The 14,692-nt window shown below is 40.3% G+C and overlaps 1 protein-coding gene across 1 annotated transcript in view; it reads right to left on the bottom strand.

The window, feature by feature from the left end:
• Nucleotides 1-14,692, bottom strand: part of LOC120568298 (retinal-specific phospholipid-transporting ATPase ABCA4-like) — a 42,277-nt gene that overhangs the window by 10,391 nt on the left and 17,194 nt on the right. The window contains exons 14-36 of the mRNA XM_039815706.1: nucleotides 14,360-14,536; nucleotides 11,218-11,440; nucleotides 10,724-10,945; nucleotides 10,230-10,434; nucleotides 10,001-10,093; nucleotides 9,032-9,238; nucleotides 7,977-8,154; nucleotides 6,813-6,944; nucleotides 6,339-6,478; nucleotides 6,094-6,231; nucleotides 5,496-5,677; nucleotides 5,205-5,310; nucleotides 4,179-4,384; nucleotides 3,267-3,321; nucleotides 2,956-3,015; nucleotides 2,300-2,472; nucleotides 1,904-2,028; nucleotides 1,621-1,719; nucleotides 1,046-1,327; nucleotides 718-750; nucleotides 527-632; nucleotides 326-444; nucleotides 96-212 (exon numbers count right to left, since the gene is read on the bottom strand). Of these exons, the coding sequence (XP_039671640.1) occupies nucleotides 96-212; nucleotides 326-444; nucleotides 527-632; nucleotides 718-750; nucleotides 1,046-1,327; nucleotides 1,621-1,719; nucleotides 1,904-2,028; nucleotides 2,300-2,472; nucleotides 2,956-3,015; nucleotides 3,267-3,321; nucleotides 4,179-4,384; nucleotides 5,205-5,310; nucleotides 5,496-5,677; nucleotides 6,094-6,231; nucleotides 6,339-6,478; nucleotides 6,813-6,944; nucleotides 7,977-8,154; nucleotides 9,032-9,238; nucleotides 10,001-10,093; nucleotides 10,230-10,434; nucleotides 10,724-10,945; nucleotides 11,218-11,440; nucleotides 14,360-14,536 (3,378 nt within the window). The remainder of the gene's footprint in view (nucleotides 1-95; nucleotides 213-325; nucleotides 445-526; nucleotides 633-717; nucleotides 751-1,045; nucleotides 1,328-1,620; nucleotides 1,720-1,903; nucleotides 2,029-2,299; nucleotides 2,473-2,955; nucleotides 3,016-3,266; nucleotides 3,322-4,178; nucleotides 4,385-5,204; nucleotides 5,311-5,495; nucleotides 5,678-6,093; nucleotides 6,232-6,338; nucleotides 6,479-6,812; nucleotides 6,945-7,976; nucleotides 8,155-9,031; nucleotides 9,239-10,000; nucleotides 10,094-10,229; nucleotides 10,435-10,723; nucleotides 10,946-11,217; nucleotides 11,441-14,359; nucleotides 14,537-14,692) is intronic.

The following is a 14,692-nucleotide window of genomic DNA, read 5'->3' as shown; positions in this document are numbered from 1 at the left end:
ACATATCGTTTATAATAATTGTATTTTTTTATGTTCAAAGAAAGAGGTAAAATGCATTTTTAAACATAATAAATAAGGATAAGAGTAACACTCACACTGTGACCTCAGAAAGCTGCTCTTTGGTGAGGTTTAGGGGGTGGTTGATGGCGGTGATGCCAAACTCCACAAAAAAATTTTTTTTTTTCAAAATTTTTTTATAGATAAAAGGGGAAATGTTTTTTTTTTTTTTTTTTTTTTAAGAAATTTTTTTTTTTTTTTTTTTTTATTAATAAATTATTTTATTTTTTTTTTTTTTTTTTTGATTGTCCAGAATTAAACAAGAATGGCAATACATTCATAAGTATCCATATCTATCCATCCTACACATACCTTTATATTGAATTCACTTTCCATGTATCGTAAGAAAGGACCAGTCTCCCTCAGTGCAAGTCCAGAATAGTAACCCTGTGAAAGAAAATGTTCATATAAACTAACTTGAATAACTTTACACAATACGCACATGAACAAAACAAAAAACTGTGAGTACCGCTGTGATGTTGAGCATTTTTCCCAGTTGGTGGAAAGCATCCTGGATGTCTTCGGGGTTAACATCCAGGATGGGAAGCTGTCCTCCTATTGACAGACCTCCATATCTGCGGACAGAGAACATTTCAGTATCCTGCATCGACTACTCAAGAGGGAGACTGAGACTGACAATAATAAAGCACAAATTGTTACCTTTGTTCATTAACCCAGTATTTGCTCTTCAAACTGTGAAATGAAACACAGAATTGAATTAAATAGAGGTCAATCATGTGTTAAAAAAGTGGTCATACCAAAAGAATTCAATGCAATCAGCTTGTTTATGGCATTTTTATAATATGTTTATTTTGTTTGTTGCAACTTCATCTGTAGAGTTTTGAAGACATATTCTTTTCTGACACCTTAAACCACTTTGTTGTTTGGTTTGAGACATGTTTTTAAGCCCTTTGAGGGTTTTAACATCTTCTTCAATCCCTCCTGTTTGTATAAATTAAATGCTGATGTAAATTACATTTAAACCCACCTGGTTCTGATGAGACTGGGGTAGGTTTTAACCAGGTAGTCAGAGATGTTCCTGTTTGTCAGGTCCAGCATCGTGTCTCCCGTGGCCTCGATCCGTTGGCGAGGGGGCGGGCCTCCTGCTCCGATGGGACAGATGGGCATCATGGTGAGCTTCTTACTGGTGCTGCACTGGCAGGAAGGAGACGGGTTTCTCTGGTTCCACTCAGGACTCTGTAAGATGTTGCTGACCACAGGAGAGATGTCAGGATTCTCCCACTCTGATGTGCTGTTACTACAGGGCATTCTGTGGGGAGATAAGTGAAGCAATGGAAAAAGATATGTCGCCAGCTATGTGGTGCTTTAATGATAATGTGAAAGTATACTGGATGTTCAAATTTCAGTAGCATTTTCAGATGAGGTTAATATCAGCAGGTAAGAATTCAGCATTTTATTTAAATGTTCTCAGTCTGCACGAACTCCAAATGTTTAAATGCATGTTGCAGGACTTCTGTACCAGTCATGTTGAATTCTGAAAAGGAGATGTACTCGTGTAATGGTAATATTTTGTCATGTCCTATCAATAACCCTGATACTCACTCTAGTGGCTCTCCTTCCATGCAGCGTGTCCCCAGGCCTGGTCTGTTCAGTAAGCGCTCGGTGAAGCGTTTCATTTTGGGGTCAAACGGTTGCTCGTTACTAAATAGAGATGAGAAAATGTAAAGGAGAAAATCAAGTTAAAGCCACTGACTGAAAAAAATATAAGCAATATAATCACCACCAATCCGTCAGGTACCTAGTGTTTATGTGATACATTACTGATGGTTTGTGGTTTGTCTAAAGCTAGTGTCTTGGAGAACTGCCTATACAGTATGGGTCTGACCTGAAGAAGGTGAACTGTTGTCCGTACATCCAGGGGGTCAGAGTCAGACTTGGATATTCTCCAAATGGAGGAACGACTTTCGTGAAGATCAGAGCTATTAGGACAAAACTGGCAGGAAGGACGATCTGAAATCCCCAAAAATACAAGTCTATCATAAACAATATATACACCATTAATATAATTACAAACAAGATGTATACTCACACATTTGTCTATGCATTACACTTTTTACTAGATCTAATTTAATAACATACACTCATCTGCTACCGAGGTTACAATTATAAAGAAATATTCACAACTCCCAGTCTGCAATCAGCCCATACATCACATAATGCAGCTGTCAATCCTTCATGTCAACAGTAAACCATCAATCCCCCCATCACTGCGTCCCTGTACCTGTGCCAGGAAGTCTTTCTGGCTTCTTATGGCGTGGTGAAACCTCTTCACTAGTAGCGCATGGAACTGCTTTAAGGTCAGAGAGGCCCCTTTCACCTGCCTGGAGCCCTTTCCTGCACTGTTGTCTGATGCACCATGGGTAATGCCATTATTCTGCATCACACCATTATGTTCTGTGATCAGAAAGGAAACGTGGTAAGTTCTCTACATATCTATAGACGACAAAGCATTTGCTCGAGAGGCAGCGGTAAATTCATCTGAGGTTTCTGATTTGTTCTATGCAGCTGGCAAATCATAAACGTGAGTACATGTATGCATTTGAATTTAAAGCAGAGCTGTGCTAAAAAAGAGCAAACAGAATTTTTTTTTAAATAAGAATACAGCATAATCCCTGCTTTGTTTTTAACTGTACAAGCAGAGCACATGCTCTAGATTCCAGACATGGATCACTTAAACTGCTTGGAGTACCAGATGTGTGAGGCTTTCTATAATTAATGCCATTAAATTGGCCATAGAAAAGCATTTTAAATGTCAGAATAGTGTACTTTTCTGTGATTATACTTCATAGGATCATATTCAAAAGGTTCACATCTCATAGTAGATTCAATGAAAAAGCTTAAATTGCCAGAATTCCTTTCGGCTTTCAAGTCTCTGACCTTCATCTCCCTCTACACCAACTTTGCTGTCGCTTTTTATCCGCTGTAACGTCCACTGTTCTAGAGGTGGGAGTGCACGGGTGAGACACAAACAACACACATAAACTAGGGTGTTAAAACTGACAAATGATGCATCACACCACATGTAAATACAAGACAAGTAGCTAAAGTTAAAGTTAGGGAACTAACAACAATAACAGCAGCAATAAAAACAGATGTGAGACATTCCCAGCACATTAGAGAGAAATGGCAGCGGGTCAGAGATTCAATTCCCGGAAAAGGCCATGTTGAATATCAGTGGTGGTATTTACCAGGAGGGGAGGCATTATTCGCTGCTTCTCCATCGGCAGTGACCTTTATGAAGATCTGGAAAGAAAGAAATGAACAACCTAAACTTTCAAAACTTTTCACGCGTCTTCCTTTAAGTTCAAAAGTAAGATAACATAAATTTTTTATTTTGACTTTATTAAACTTAAAGATCCCAGTAAAAAAAAACATAACTGTGATAACTTCAACCTGTTTCCAATACAAATCAACTTTTTTCTAATGCAGTAACCTGGCTTATTATTTATGTATGATTCAAAATACTGACTCATTTATGGGAAATTTATTTATTAATTTGACATTGTATGCCTATATGCCTAGCGATAGTAGATAGAAAACAGGAATTTAGGGAGAGGGATGCAATAAAGGTCCCCGGCTTCAGATTCATACCAGGATGTTGCCATTTATCGTAGCCATGGATAATCAAATGGATCTGTATAGGAAACACTGAAATAATCAAATAATGTTTCAAGAAAACAAAACTGAATGGACGCAGTAATAGACTAAAGAAAAAAAAAGATTATTTGTAAAGATGTTGACTTTTAACAGTGTACAGCAGGCGAGACTTAGATTGTAGAGTCATCCACTGAACATATTTAAGTGGTTGCTGAGTTCTGCTTTGTAATTGTAAAAGTTATTATCTTATTTATGTTTTGGTTCAAATTAAAACAATTTCTTTAACCTAACTATGGGTGTTTTCTTGTTGATGAAATCAGAATTCACAAAGCTGATACTGTAAATCTAATATAAATTATAAAAGCAACTTCCCAAGTTGAAAGCTGGTGTTATATCCTGGAAGCTCTTTTAAGCATCTTTTACAGGCAGTGTAAATGCAGCATTAAACACCACACAAGTTGTTGGTGATGTCAACAGACGGAGACAGCAGGAGATGTCCCTACCTCCTCTAGTGATGTATCAGAGATGCCAAAGCTGCTGAGGCCCATGTCAGCAAGCGTCTCCTCCAGCTCCCTAAACAGGCTGGCATACGCTCGATGTTTGAAGCCCTTACTAGGGAGCAGATAGGTCAACTCCTGGCCAATCATCTCGATCAATGTGGCTTCGGGGACGTGGTGGTGGATGAGGCTAGTGATGCTGTCTATATCTCCTGGGAAGAAGATGGAAAATCATCAGTTATGGAGTAGTGTAGTTAAAAGTAAAATATTCCCAAAAATAGCAGAAACCAAGAAAAGGACTAAAGAAGGGTAACTGCTTATTATGCCAGAAACAAAAAAAAACAACACCATTATTCAAGCACTAAAAGGCATGAGGAAATTTGTGCTTGAATCATTGCATCTAAAATACAGTCTCCTTAGGCAGAGTTAGGAGGAAAAGGCACATGGGTCAATATCAACACTGAATTATAAATGTGAGAAAATGGTGTGTTCTGTTTCTGTATCTGTTTTACAACTTGGTTAAGTAGGCCAGCCATGAGAATATCAACTAGTGCACACTGACATTCACACACAGGTTTGTACTGATATACTTGTAAGGACCTTCATCGATTTAAAGGGGCCCCTTAAAACAGATCTCAATATGAGCGATAGGGAAAACCATGGGGAGTGGGGGCCGGGGGTTTGCTGATGTCACAATCTTCCATACACCAATGAGGATTAAATGTTAAACTCTTTGTTAGTAATTATTAAAGGATGTTTTTTTTCTGCCATTGAACTTTGATTGTTGCTTATTTCATCATAATGGTTAATTATACATAGAGAAATACTTAATGTGTGAAACCAAGCCTAACCCTAATTCCCTAGTTATAGGATTCCCTAAACCCCCCTTAAACAGCTCTTCATAAGAAAAGAATAAAAAAGGACTAGTCAAAATGTCCAAACTTTCTACAAATGCCCCTTACTCACAGGGTCTAAATCTAAAGATGTTTCTCTATAAGTTAGAAGAACACATGCACAGCAGTGTACACTTACCATCCAGAGCTCTGTCTATTTGCTGGGACTGGTTCTGAGACTGATCTTTGTAACTGGTGCAGATGGAGCAGGCACAGGAGCAGTCTGAGGCACAGTCACAATCATTCTGATGGAAAACCGCAAAGCAAAAACACCTTTAAAAATTCAAAAAATCCTGCAAGGAAACTCAAACGTTGACGTAAGAAAAGCGGGCACTCTCCTTTGTCTGCTTTTGAAACCGATTATGAAGAATAAACAGACAGTGCAAAGAAAATGGGGCTCTGGCTGATTTTTGTAAAAGATCAAGCTTACCTCCTTCTTCTTGAGATCCTTCATCCGCCGTACAAGTGTCAAATAGAAACCAACTCCAAAACTGTTCTTGAGGAAGAGGGGAGATCCGCAACAGTGGAGTTGTCCTTTGGAGATGATGGCGATGCGGTCACTCAACAGGTCGGCCTCATCCATGTGATGAGTGGACAGAATCACTGTCCGGCCTGCACAAAGGGTCAAACTTTTAATAAAGTCCTTTTTTATTGACATTTGACATTTGAATCAAATGGGCCCATTCTAGATGAACAAAAAGTATAAATTACCATAACTTTAAAGTGCCTTTGCCAACAGATTATTGATTTTGTGACAGCAATTTTTGCTTTTGTTGTAGCAGTGTAGCTGAATTTTTCCATTTGATCAGTTAACTACTTAATTCAAGTGCCTCAGGAGAGCTGTAAAGCTGCAAAGGATTTAATTTCATTCTTCAGTGTCTTCAGTGTAGCAGTAAAAAGTGGACCTTAGGGGTGACATGTGTACTGGTGGGGTAAAATATTAATCTAAAGGGGTAAAATATTGACCTGGGAGCTAAAATGGGGAGACTAATGGGTTAATTGAGACTTTTCGGCAGTGGCATTTTTACCAGTCCGGTATTTTAGTAGGAGGTCCCAAATTGATCTCCTGGAATAGGGGTCCACTCCTGAGGTGGGTTCGTCCAGGATCACGACCTTTGATCCTCCAACGAACGCCATGGCAACTGACAGTTTCCTCTGCATACCGCCTGCAGAGGGTGTGAGATGCAATTGTTCAGAGCAGAAACGATGATAGAGGAATGAATGAAATCATCTCTTGCTCACTTTAACAAACACAGAGAAACAAGTGGTCCACCTGAGAGGTTTTGAGCCTCGTCGTCTCTCTTGTGAGGCAGCCCGAGGTCCACCAGCATGTCCTCGACCTCCCTCTCCGCCTCCTCCTGAGTCCGACCCTTCAGCAGTGAGTAGAACAGGATGTGCTCTTCCACTGTGAGACTGGAACACAAACAGGGCAGTGGCAATAAAGTATTTTACAGAGGAAGAGTGTAAAAAACAATGTTGACAGTTTTTTGAGTGGTTGCTTTAAAAGCTGGGAAAGTCTGGACGGGAAAATGCATCAGTAACTCTGGCTTTCAGCAACTGCTGTCAAAGCCGATGTTTGAAGAATGTGCATTGATTTGAACAAAGTCTGTTGCTTTCTTATTTTGCTTTTTTTTCGCAGTACATCTTGGAATAACTGTATGCATGTTAGTGTTAGTGTTTCGACTTTCATGCATATTTGCACTGAAGTGACTCCAATCCTGTCAGCAGCGTCTTTAATGTAACTCACTGTTTGAAGAGGATGTTGTACTGAGGGCACATCCCCATGGAGGAGCGGACGGTGTCCATGTCAGTCCTTATGTCACTTCCATTAATGTAGGCTGTGCCAGATGTCGGAGGGAACAGGCCAGTCAGGATGGACCTGGACGGAGCAGAAGCACATACAAGACCAATGCCATGACACAGGGGTTGCCAACTTTGTGCTAGGATCTTCAGAAAATCCTCACCTTGCAAGAATTGTTTAATAGATATATGAACCAGCCAACCTCTAAGCCTGCATATAACTCTCTTCTTGTTATTTTATCACAAGCACGATCGTCCTCTGCCCATTAGACAGGCCTCTTCATTGTGTTTTTAAAGGTCCCATGGCATGAAAATTTCAGAGTTTTTTTAACATTAATATGCATTCCCCCAGCCTGCCTATGGTCCCCCAGGGGTTAGAAATGGCGATAGGTGTAAACCGAGCTTTGGGTATCCTGCTCTGCCTTGTGTGAATGGGCCGATCTGGAATCTTGCTCCTTATGAGGTCATAAGGAGCAAGGTTACCTCCCCTTTCTCTGCTTTGCTCGCCCAGAGAATTGCAAAGTGGCAGTTGGTCAAGGCCACGCCCCCACCTTGCCCCCCCCCCTCTCTTCCTCAATAGCTACAGATACAGAAATGGCACATACTAAGGAAAGCTCATTGTGGGACTGGCTCTAGTGGCTGTAATTCTGCACCAAGGCTGAATTTCGGGAGAGAGACTTCAGATACAATATTAGGGGACCACTGAGGCCTATATAAAAGCATCCAAAGAGCAGCATGTCATGGGACCTTTAAATCTCATCTTAAAACCCACCTCTCGTTAAACTGCATGTCTGTCTTCTCTTATTTTATGTCTCTTAACTTGTTTTATTTGTATTCTGTTTGTATTGTATGCCTGTATGAGTTATGCACTTTATGTCTTTATATATTCTTCTGTACAGCCCTTTGGTCAACTTTGGTTGTTTTAAAGTGTTCTAACATTTGATTGATGGATTGATGGATTGATGGATTGATTGATTGATTGATTGATTGATTGATTGATTGATTGGGTGATTGGTTGATTGTATGTACTGTACATCTTTTGAGACTGAACCTTTACTCCACTGTGTGATTAAAGAGATTTGGAACTTGTAACAATTTATTTCTAGCTTACATAGTGGTGGTTTTTCCAGCGCCGTTGTGCCCCAAGAAGGATGTGATCTGGCCTTCATAGAAATTGATGCTGAGACAGTTGACAGCTGGACGAGAACTTCCATCAAACACCTTCACCAGGTCCTGAATCTGCACCCCCATCACCAGGCCCAATGGGTCGGTCTCGAAGAACAACTGGCCTGCATGGGAAAACAAAAAGACAAAATTAACACTTTTATAGATATCCAGGGAAGGGTTAAACTCAAGGGCAATTGGACTTGGTTAAAGGTGCTCCGAAGACGTTTTGTCTCTCATTCGAGAGACTTCTTCAGTTCTCTCTGAATGGTACGGAAAAACCCAGTTATTTATCTATTTTTTGGTATTTACCTTCTGTTCAGTCAGAACTGAGTCTCATCGAGTCTTCAGAGCACCTTTAACCAAATCCAGTTGGCCTTGAGTTTAACCTTGGCATGGATAACTATGACCTGGATGACTGAGATCCTTCACAGACACCTTTATAGATGCATATTGATTATATAATTGCTCAATAGCTAATAGAAATGAAAAGACTGTGAAACAAAAAACACATAAAAAGAAAAATGTTTAAGTCCATCAATTTATGGATATAACTAGACTATCACATGCGATTACTGTAAATATTTCTTTCCCTTCCTATCACTAGCTTAATTGAGGCCTGGTGCAATTAACAATAGAAAGGTTTGAAGATTTTATCACGTTTGATAAAGGTTGTCCAGTAATCTCAAACTCCTACTCTGGATTATGTTTTACATGCAACAACAAACTTGCAGTCTCCCTAATAGCAATAGTTGCCAGTTACTCTTCTGAATCATAATTATTATGGACACAACCCCACCTTTTCTTTGTTTTGCCCCTTAGTATTGCCTAATCTCTTTGATGTGCTGTTCCCTTTCTGTTTTGTAGATCCAGGTGTGATGAGTTACCCTTCCTGTCCACCAGATGTCCTCAGTGTGTTCCCCACATGCAGTGAGGTGTCACTTTCCAGTCTCCAGTTAGTCCTTCTTTCAGTTACTGCTTGCTCTGTATTTGTGTCCTCACCTTCCCTTCCTAAGTCCTGACACTCCTCCTCCTGGACTAGTGTTTTCTCTTGTCGTTTCAGCAGCTCCCTCTCTCTCTCCAGTTGATCCCTCTTACTTTGGTGCTTACAGGCTTTCCTGCTGGCTGAACCATTACAGGTGTATGTCTCTGGGGTGCTCCTGCCCTCAACATCCTTCTCAACGTTGTCTGGTTCAGGTTTCTCAGGATCTGAAGAAGACAGTTAGGATGTGTTTGGTAAAGTTCTCTCTAGCACATGTGAAAAGTTCCCCTCTCACAGTGGACTACAATGTGGCGTGTATGTGTATGTTGCTATTGATGGTTACCATGTTTCTTGCACGTTAATGCCATCAGTGTGAAATGTTAACCAGAGGAGATGTTGTGCACTCTCATCCTGCAGGTACATGGCTTGTATGGGAATTAGATGGAAACTTGCACCCTGCTTATCTGTTTTTGCTTATTACTGCTTGATATGAGATGTTTATGAAATATGATAAAATGCTAATTTGGATCTAAGGTCTAGAGCAGCAGTTACAAATTGATTTTGTTAATTTTTATTTTCCTCTGGAGGTTCTAAGAAAACTTGCTTTTTTCTTAATTCAAATATTAATTTGTTGGATAGGATGGTTTCAGACCCTGTGCAGACAAGATTGCACTCTACTGAACTGTCTTCTACCAAGTTGCTGACTCATTTCCTGCTCTGGGAGTCTTGGAGGGGGCAAGGGAGAAACTCTTTCTCATAGGCGTCTCAACTCATTATAAACCGTATATTGACATTTCCAATAGAACTACAATCTTCCAGCAGGAATTCTAAGCTTTTCCGGAGAGCAGTTATTTTTTGGCAAAAAGTAAAGGGGCAGGCATTCGCTCAGGTTTTTATGTGCAAAACTGAGTAGAGTGACAAACCTCTAGTCACAGGGCTGCTCCTCACCTATGAGGCATGTAAGAGATTTTAGAGTCAGTGATACTAACCTTGAGCAGCCATTTCTATGTGTGAGGGTGCAGATGTTTGCCAGTATAAGGACTGAAATGGGAAGTAGAATGGTCGACCAACCCCATACTGTCCTGTGGAGGAGAAATTTGATATAATCCTCAGTGTAATAAACTTGTGGTATCTATAAAGAGGTAAAATGCTGTAAATCGAAAAAAATATATATAAATAAATAAATAAGTAAATTATTCAGTATATTAGCAGCCCAACCTGGGAAGACATTATCCAGATACCAGGCCAGGACGGCATAGAGGACAGCATCAAACACCATCATCAGGATGGAGGTGAGGAAGGAGTAGGTGTCTTTCTCTAACGGGCTGGTCATGATGTTGTTCCACTGCAGACCCAAACCCTGCTCCTCATACCGCGACAGGTACTCTGTGCCGAAGCCAAAGGCCACTGGAGACAGCAAGCTCTAGAGAAGCAGGGGGATGCATACATTGCAGAATATCTACATAAAGAAATAATACTGCAAAATGATTTGTCTTAGGCAATACTAGTGGTTAAAACAATGGTATACATCGGTTGTCCTTGCTGCCTATATTGTCGTACTTTTGATGAAAAGTTTGTGTTGTGATATTTTATGTGATCTCCCTTAAAAACATGAAATTAGATTAAATACTCTCTACACTTGCAAATGATGGTGCTTAAACAGTATATATGCGATTTATGTTAAATACGTCACACACACAAAATAAACATACAGCAGCCAACTTCATGTTCTTGGTGATGCGGTCCTGCCAGGCAGAGCAGAGGATATGCGGCAGATAGAGGGTGAAGTAGATTATGCCGCTGCAGGCGGCTGCCAGGTTGGCCTTGTTGAAGAACACACTCATCAGAAAACACTGCATGATGGTGGCAACGGTGAAAGTCAGCAGGAAAAAGAAGACCAGGATGGGATTGCTGTAATTCAGCACCTTTCCACCCTGACAGAAAAAAAAGATATATGTGTGATTTTATTGAGGAGATTTTCACTTAAAGATCAAAACACTGCTGTTAACAAACCGAGTCAGTTCAACTACATGAGTAAAACACTTCTCTTCATGAATAGATGAATAGAGCTTTTTAAACTCATCCACAAGAGGGCATTATTGTATGCTACAAAACTTTAACCCTCCAAACCAGCAAATTTGACTTGACCCTAGTTTCTCTATCAACATGGCCTCCTTCTTTCACCTTCTCTATCCTGTTTTCTCACCATGACGATAGAGGTGAGCAGCGCCGTACTTGCAGTCATCATGATGAAGCTGTCGACGAAAGCTGTGTACCAAATGACTCCGTTGTTCACCCCCATGGCTTTGAGGGTCTCTTTGAGGCGCAGCTCCTTCTCCAGCACAATGCTCTTCACAGTCATGGACACAGAGTAGATCCAGGCCAGCACCATGAACATGGGAAAGCAGCGGTTCAGTGTGATCATGAAGCTGGAGGAGAAGAGAGGAGCGAAGAGAGAAAAAAAGTAAGGATGTGACCCCAAAACCTGATTGAGAAACCTCATAAAACCCATGGGAAGTATGATGGCTGCTTTTGTTCTCAAACAGGAATATTAACCTCTAGATTATTAGGGCCCAAGCACGAAAGTGCAAGGCCCCAACGGTGCCTTGCACTGAAAGTGCGAAGGAACCTATTGTTTTTCGTCAGATTATTATTTTTCTGAGTCCTTCATCGCATTTTTGAGGGGGTTAGCATGCATGAAAACTCACAAAAATGTGCACACATGTCACAACTGGTGAAAATTGCAAAGTTCTGTAGTAAATGGGCTCGGGCGTTGCCAGGGGGCTCCATAGCGCCCCCTAACGTGCGCCTTAGTTCCGAAAAAAGTAATAAGGTAATATTTTGAGGGAACATAGGTCTCACCTTGAACTCCATGGTGCTATTTTTAGAAAAAATTACAAAATTACAAAATTTCCGAAATCTTGGTTTTCGTGCAAAAATTTTCATTTTACGAACACTTGTTTGAGGACTTTAGAATGCACGAAAACTCTTAAAATTTTGCAGCCATGTGCAGAATATTAAACTCTTTCATCTGAATACACATTTAGGCTTGGGAGTGGTATGGTTGCTCTATAGCGCCCCCTAATTGGCACATTTTTGACGGCCTCAATATATACGAAAACTCACAAAAATTGGTGCCCACATAAACACCTGGGAGCTTTGCGAGACTCTACAGCGATTTGGCCCATACCTGTAAGCGGGCTCCATAGCGCTCCCTAAGGCGTGGAAGGCCTTAACTTGGACATAGTTGCTCCGATCTTCACCAGATTTAATACCCATATTGCTCTTATCATTGCGGACATATTTCCCATTTACCTTCATTAGCTTCGCCCAACCGGAAGGCGGCCATTTTTCAGATGTTTTACATTCTTTCAAACTCGTCCTAGGCCGTGATTTCAATCTTCTTGAATCTTTGCAGGTAGTATCTGTTGACCCTCATGACGAAAAGTTATCCAGAGAATTTTGAAAGAATTGCGCAAGTTATAGCAACTTCCTGTCTAAACAGGAAGTTGCGTTATCTTGACAACAATTAAGCCGATTGCCCCGAAACCTGACAAGGTTGTTCCTTATGGCCGCAGCAATCTGCCATTAGATGGCGCTGTTTGAATTTTTTTTAATTAATCAGCAAAATATTGATATATGGGAAACCTCTGTCTAACTACTCCTGGGGGCGTGAGTGCGATCGGCACGAAAACTGGCATATACGCTCGGAGGACCCTCGTGACAAAAAGTTATCAAAACAATTTTAATAGCTACAAAATGCGCAAGTTACAGAGGACCAACTTCCTGTAGGTGGGTGTCGAAACAGGAACGGTTGTATCTTGCACAAGGTTATTCCGATGGACACAAAACTTAAGACAGTTGTTCCTCATGGGCCAATGAGGCTGTGTGCCAAATATGGCGTCAATCGGCCTTTAGATGCGAAACATACTTTTTTTAACTCCTCCTAGAGCGTGAGTCCCATCTGCACAAAAATGTGCACGTAGACTCGGTGGACCCTCATGACAAAAAGTTATCAAAAGAATTTTGATAGCTAACACAATGCGGAAGTTACAGAGGACCAACTTCCTGTAGGGGGCTGTTGAAACGGGAAGTTGCGTATCTTACCAAGATTGATTCCGATTGACACCAAACATGACACAGTTGTTCAGCATAGGGGCTTGAGCATCCATGCCAAATGTAGAGTGAATCGGCCATTAGGTGATGTTGTTAGAATTTTGGTTATTAATTATTCACATCGCGTATGGGAAACCTACTCCTTCTGGGCTGTGAGTCCAATCCGATATGGACTCGGTGGACCCTCGTGACTAACAGTTATCAAAATAATTTTGATAGCTAAAACAATGCGCAAGTTATAGAGGAACAACTTCCTGTAGGTGGCTGTTAAAACATGAACGGTTGTATCTTGGCAAAAGTTATTCTGATTTACATGAAACTTAGAATGTGTGGTCTACATGTGATGTTGCGTCTGCCAGTACCCCCCGATGCAAGAAGCGAGGGCCCATCATCGCTGCTTGCAGCTTTAATTTCATTTACTTCTTGTCTTTTTTTGCTTATTTCATTGTGAGAAAGACCGAATGATCGAAAAGGTGGGTTCAAGAGGGAAAGATTGTAAGATTTGAAAATGTCAGACTTTGGTGCCATCCAGTGGGGATATCAAAAATAACACATAGACACATTTAAGGTGCTACACCACTGTGTACACGTGTCCTGATTGTGCTGGCATTTTGAGAGGGTAACACTGAAATTCTATAACTCAAACTGTTGATCAGTGAGTTAGAGAGTCAATCAATGAATGTGTCAATAAATTACAGCTTCACATACACAGAAAAGTGTACAAATGTTCCCTGAATATATACTAATACTACTACTACTACTACTAATAATAATAATAATAATAATAATAATAGTAATAATAATAATAATAATAATAATAATAAAGAGTGCATATCTGGGGATCCTTCCAATTCAGATCAGCTATGTCATGTAATGTAAAATGTGGGGCCAATCAGTGTGGAGATTTTAAATCAGGGCTTTTATATAAAATAAAATGTAACCTACAGTACACTGTCACTTTATTTAAGTGAATATCATGTATATCTATAAATGATCAAGTTTGTTTATATCATAATGTTGTATTACCTATATTAAAAAAAACATCTGCTAGTTAGACAGTGTGCAAGATTTTCCACTCATATTTAGGTTTTGCTGTTCTCCAATGCATCTCTCACACATTCTGTTTAGTTTAGTTTCTTATCTAAACATTTATTTAGCATTTTCTGGATAAAGCATGATCTGTCAATGAATCAATGAATGATCTGCTATTACATGACGTCTGGTTCACTTACAGGTCATCTACATAGCACGGATATGGCATCTGCTGGACGTAGATGCCGAGTGGCCAGTCATTGCCTGTGTGAATCTTGATAATGCCGTGTTCAATCATGTCCTGCAGGTAGGCAAAGCCTCCCCAGATATACTTCTGGTCCTCTATGGGGTCTGCTCTGGGGCCAGGGTCCCAGTACCTGAGAGGACGACACAGAGGGTGAGGTAAGAGGTGGCTAAGGATCTTATTGGTTGAAATTTGACCACAAGATCATTCATCACACAAACGGTTAAACAAACGATTTATTTAAGCTTTGTATCTGTTGTATGAAATAATCCAAATCACAGTCTCCATT

The sequence above is a fragment of the Perca fluviatilis genome, chromosome 11 (assembly GCF_010015445.1).
Source record: "Perca fluviatilis chromosome 11, GENO_Pfluv_1.0, whole genome shotgun sequence".
NCBI classification, from domain to species: Eukaryota; Metazoa; Chordata; class Actinopteri; order Perciformes; family Percidae; genus Perca; species Perca fluviatilis.
This window is presented reverse-complemented; position numbering and strand designations above follow the sequence as displayed.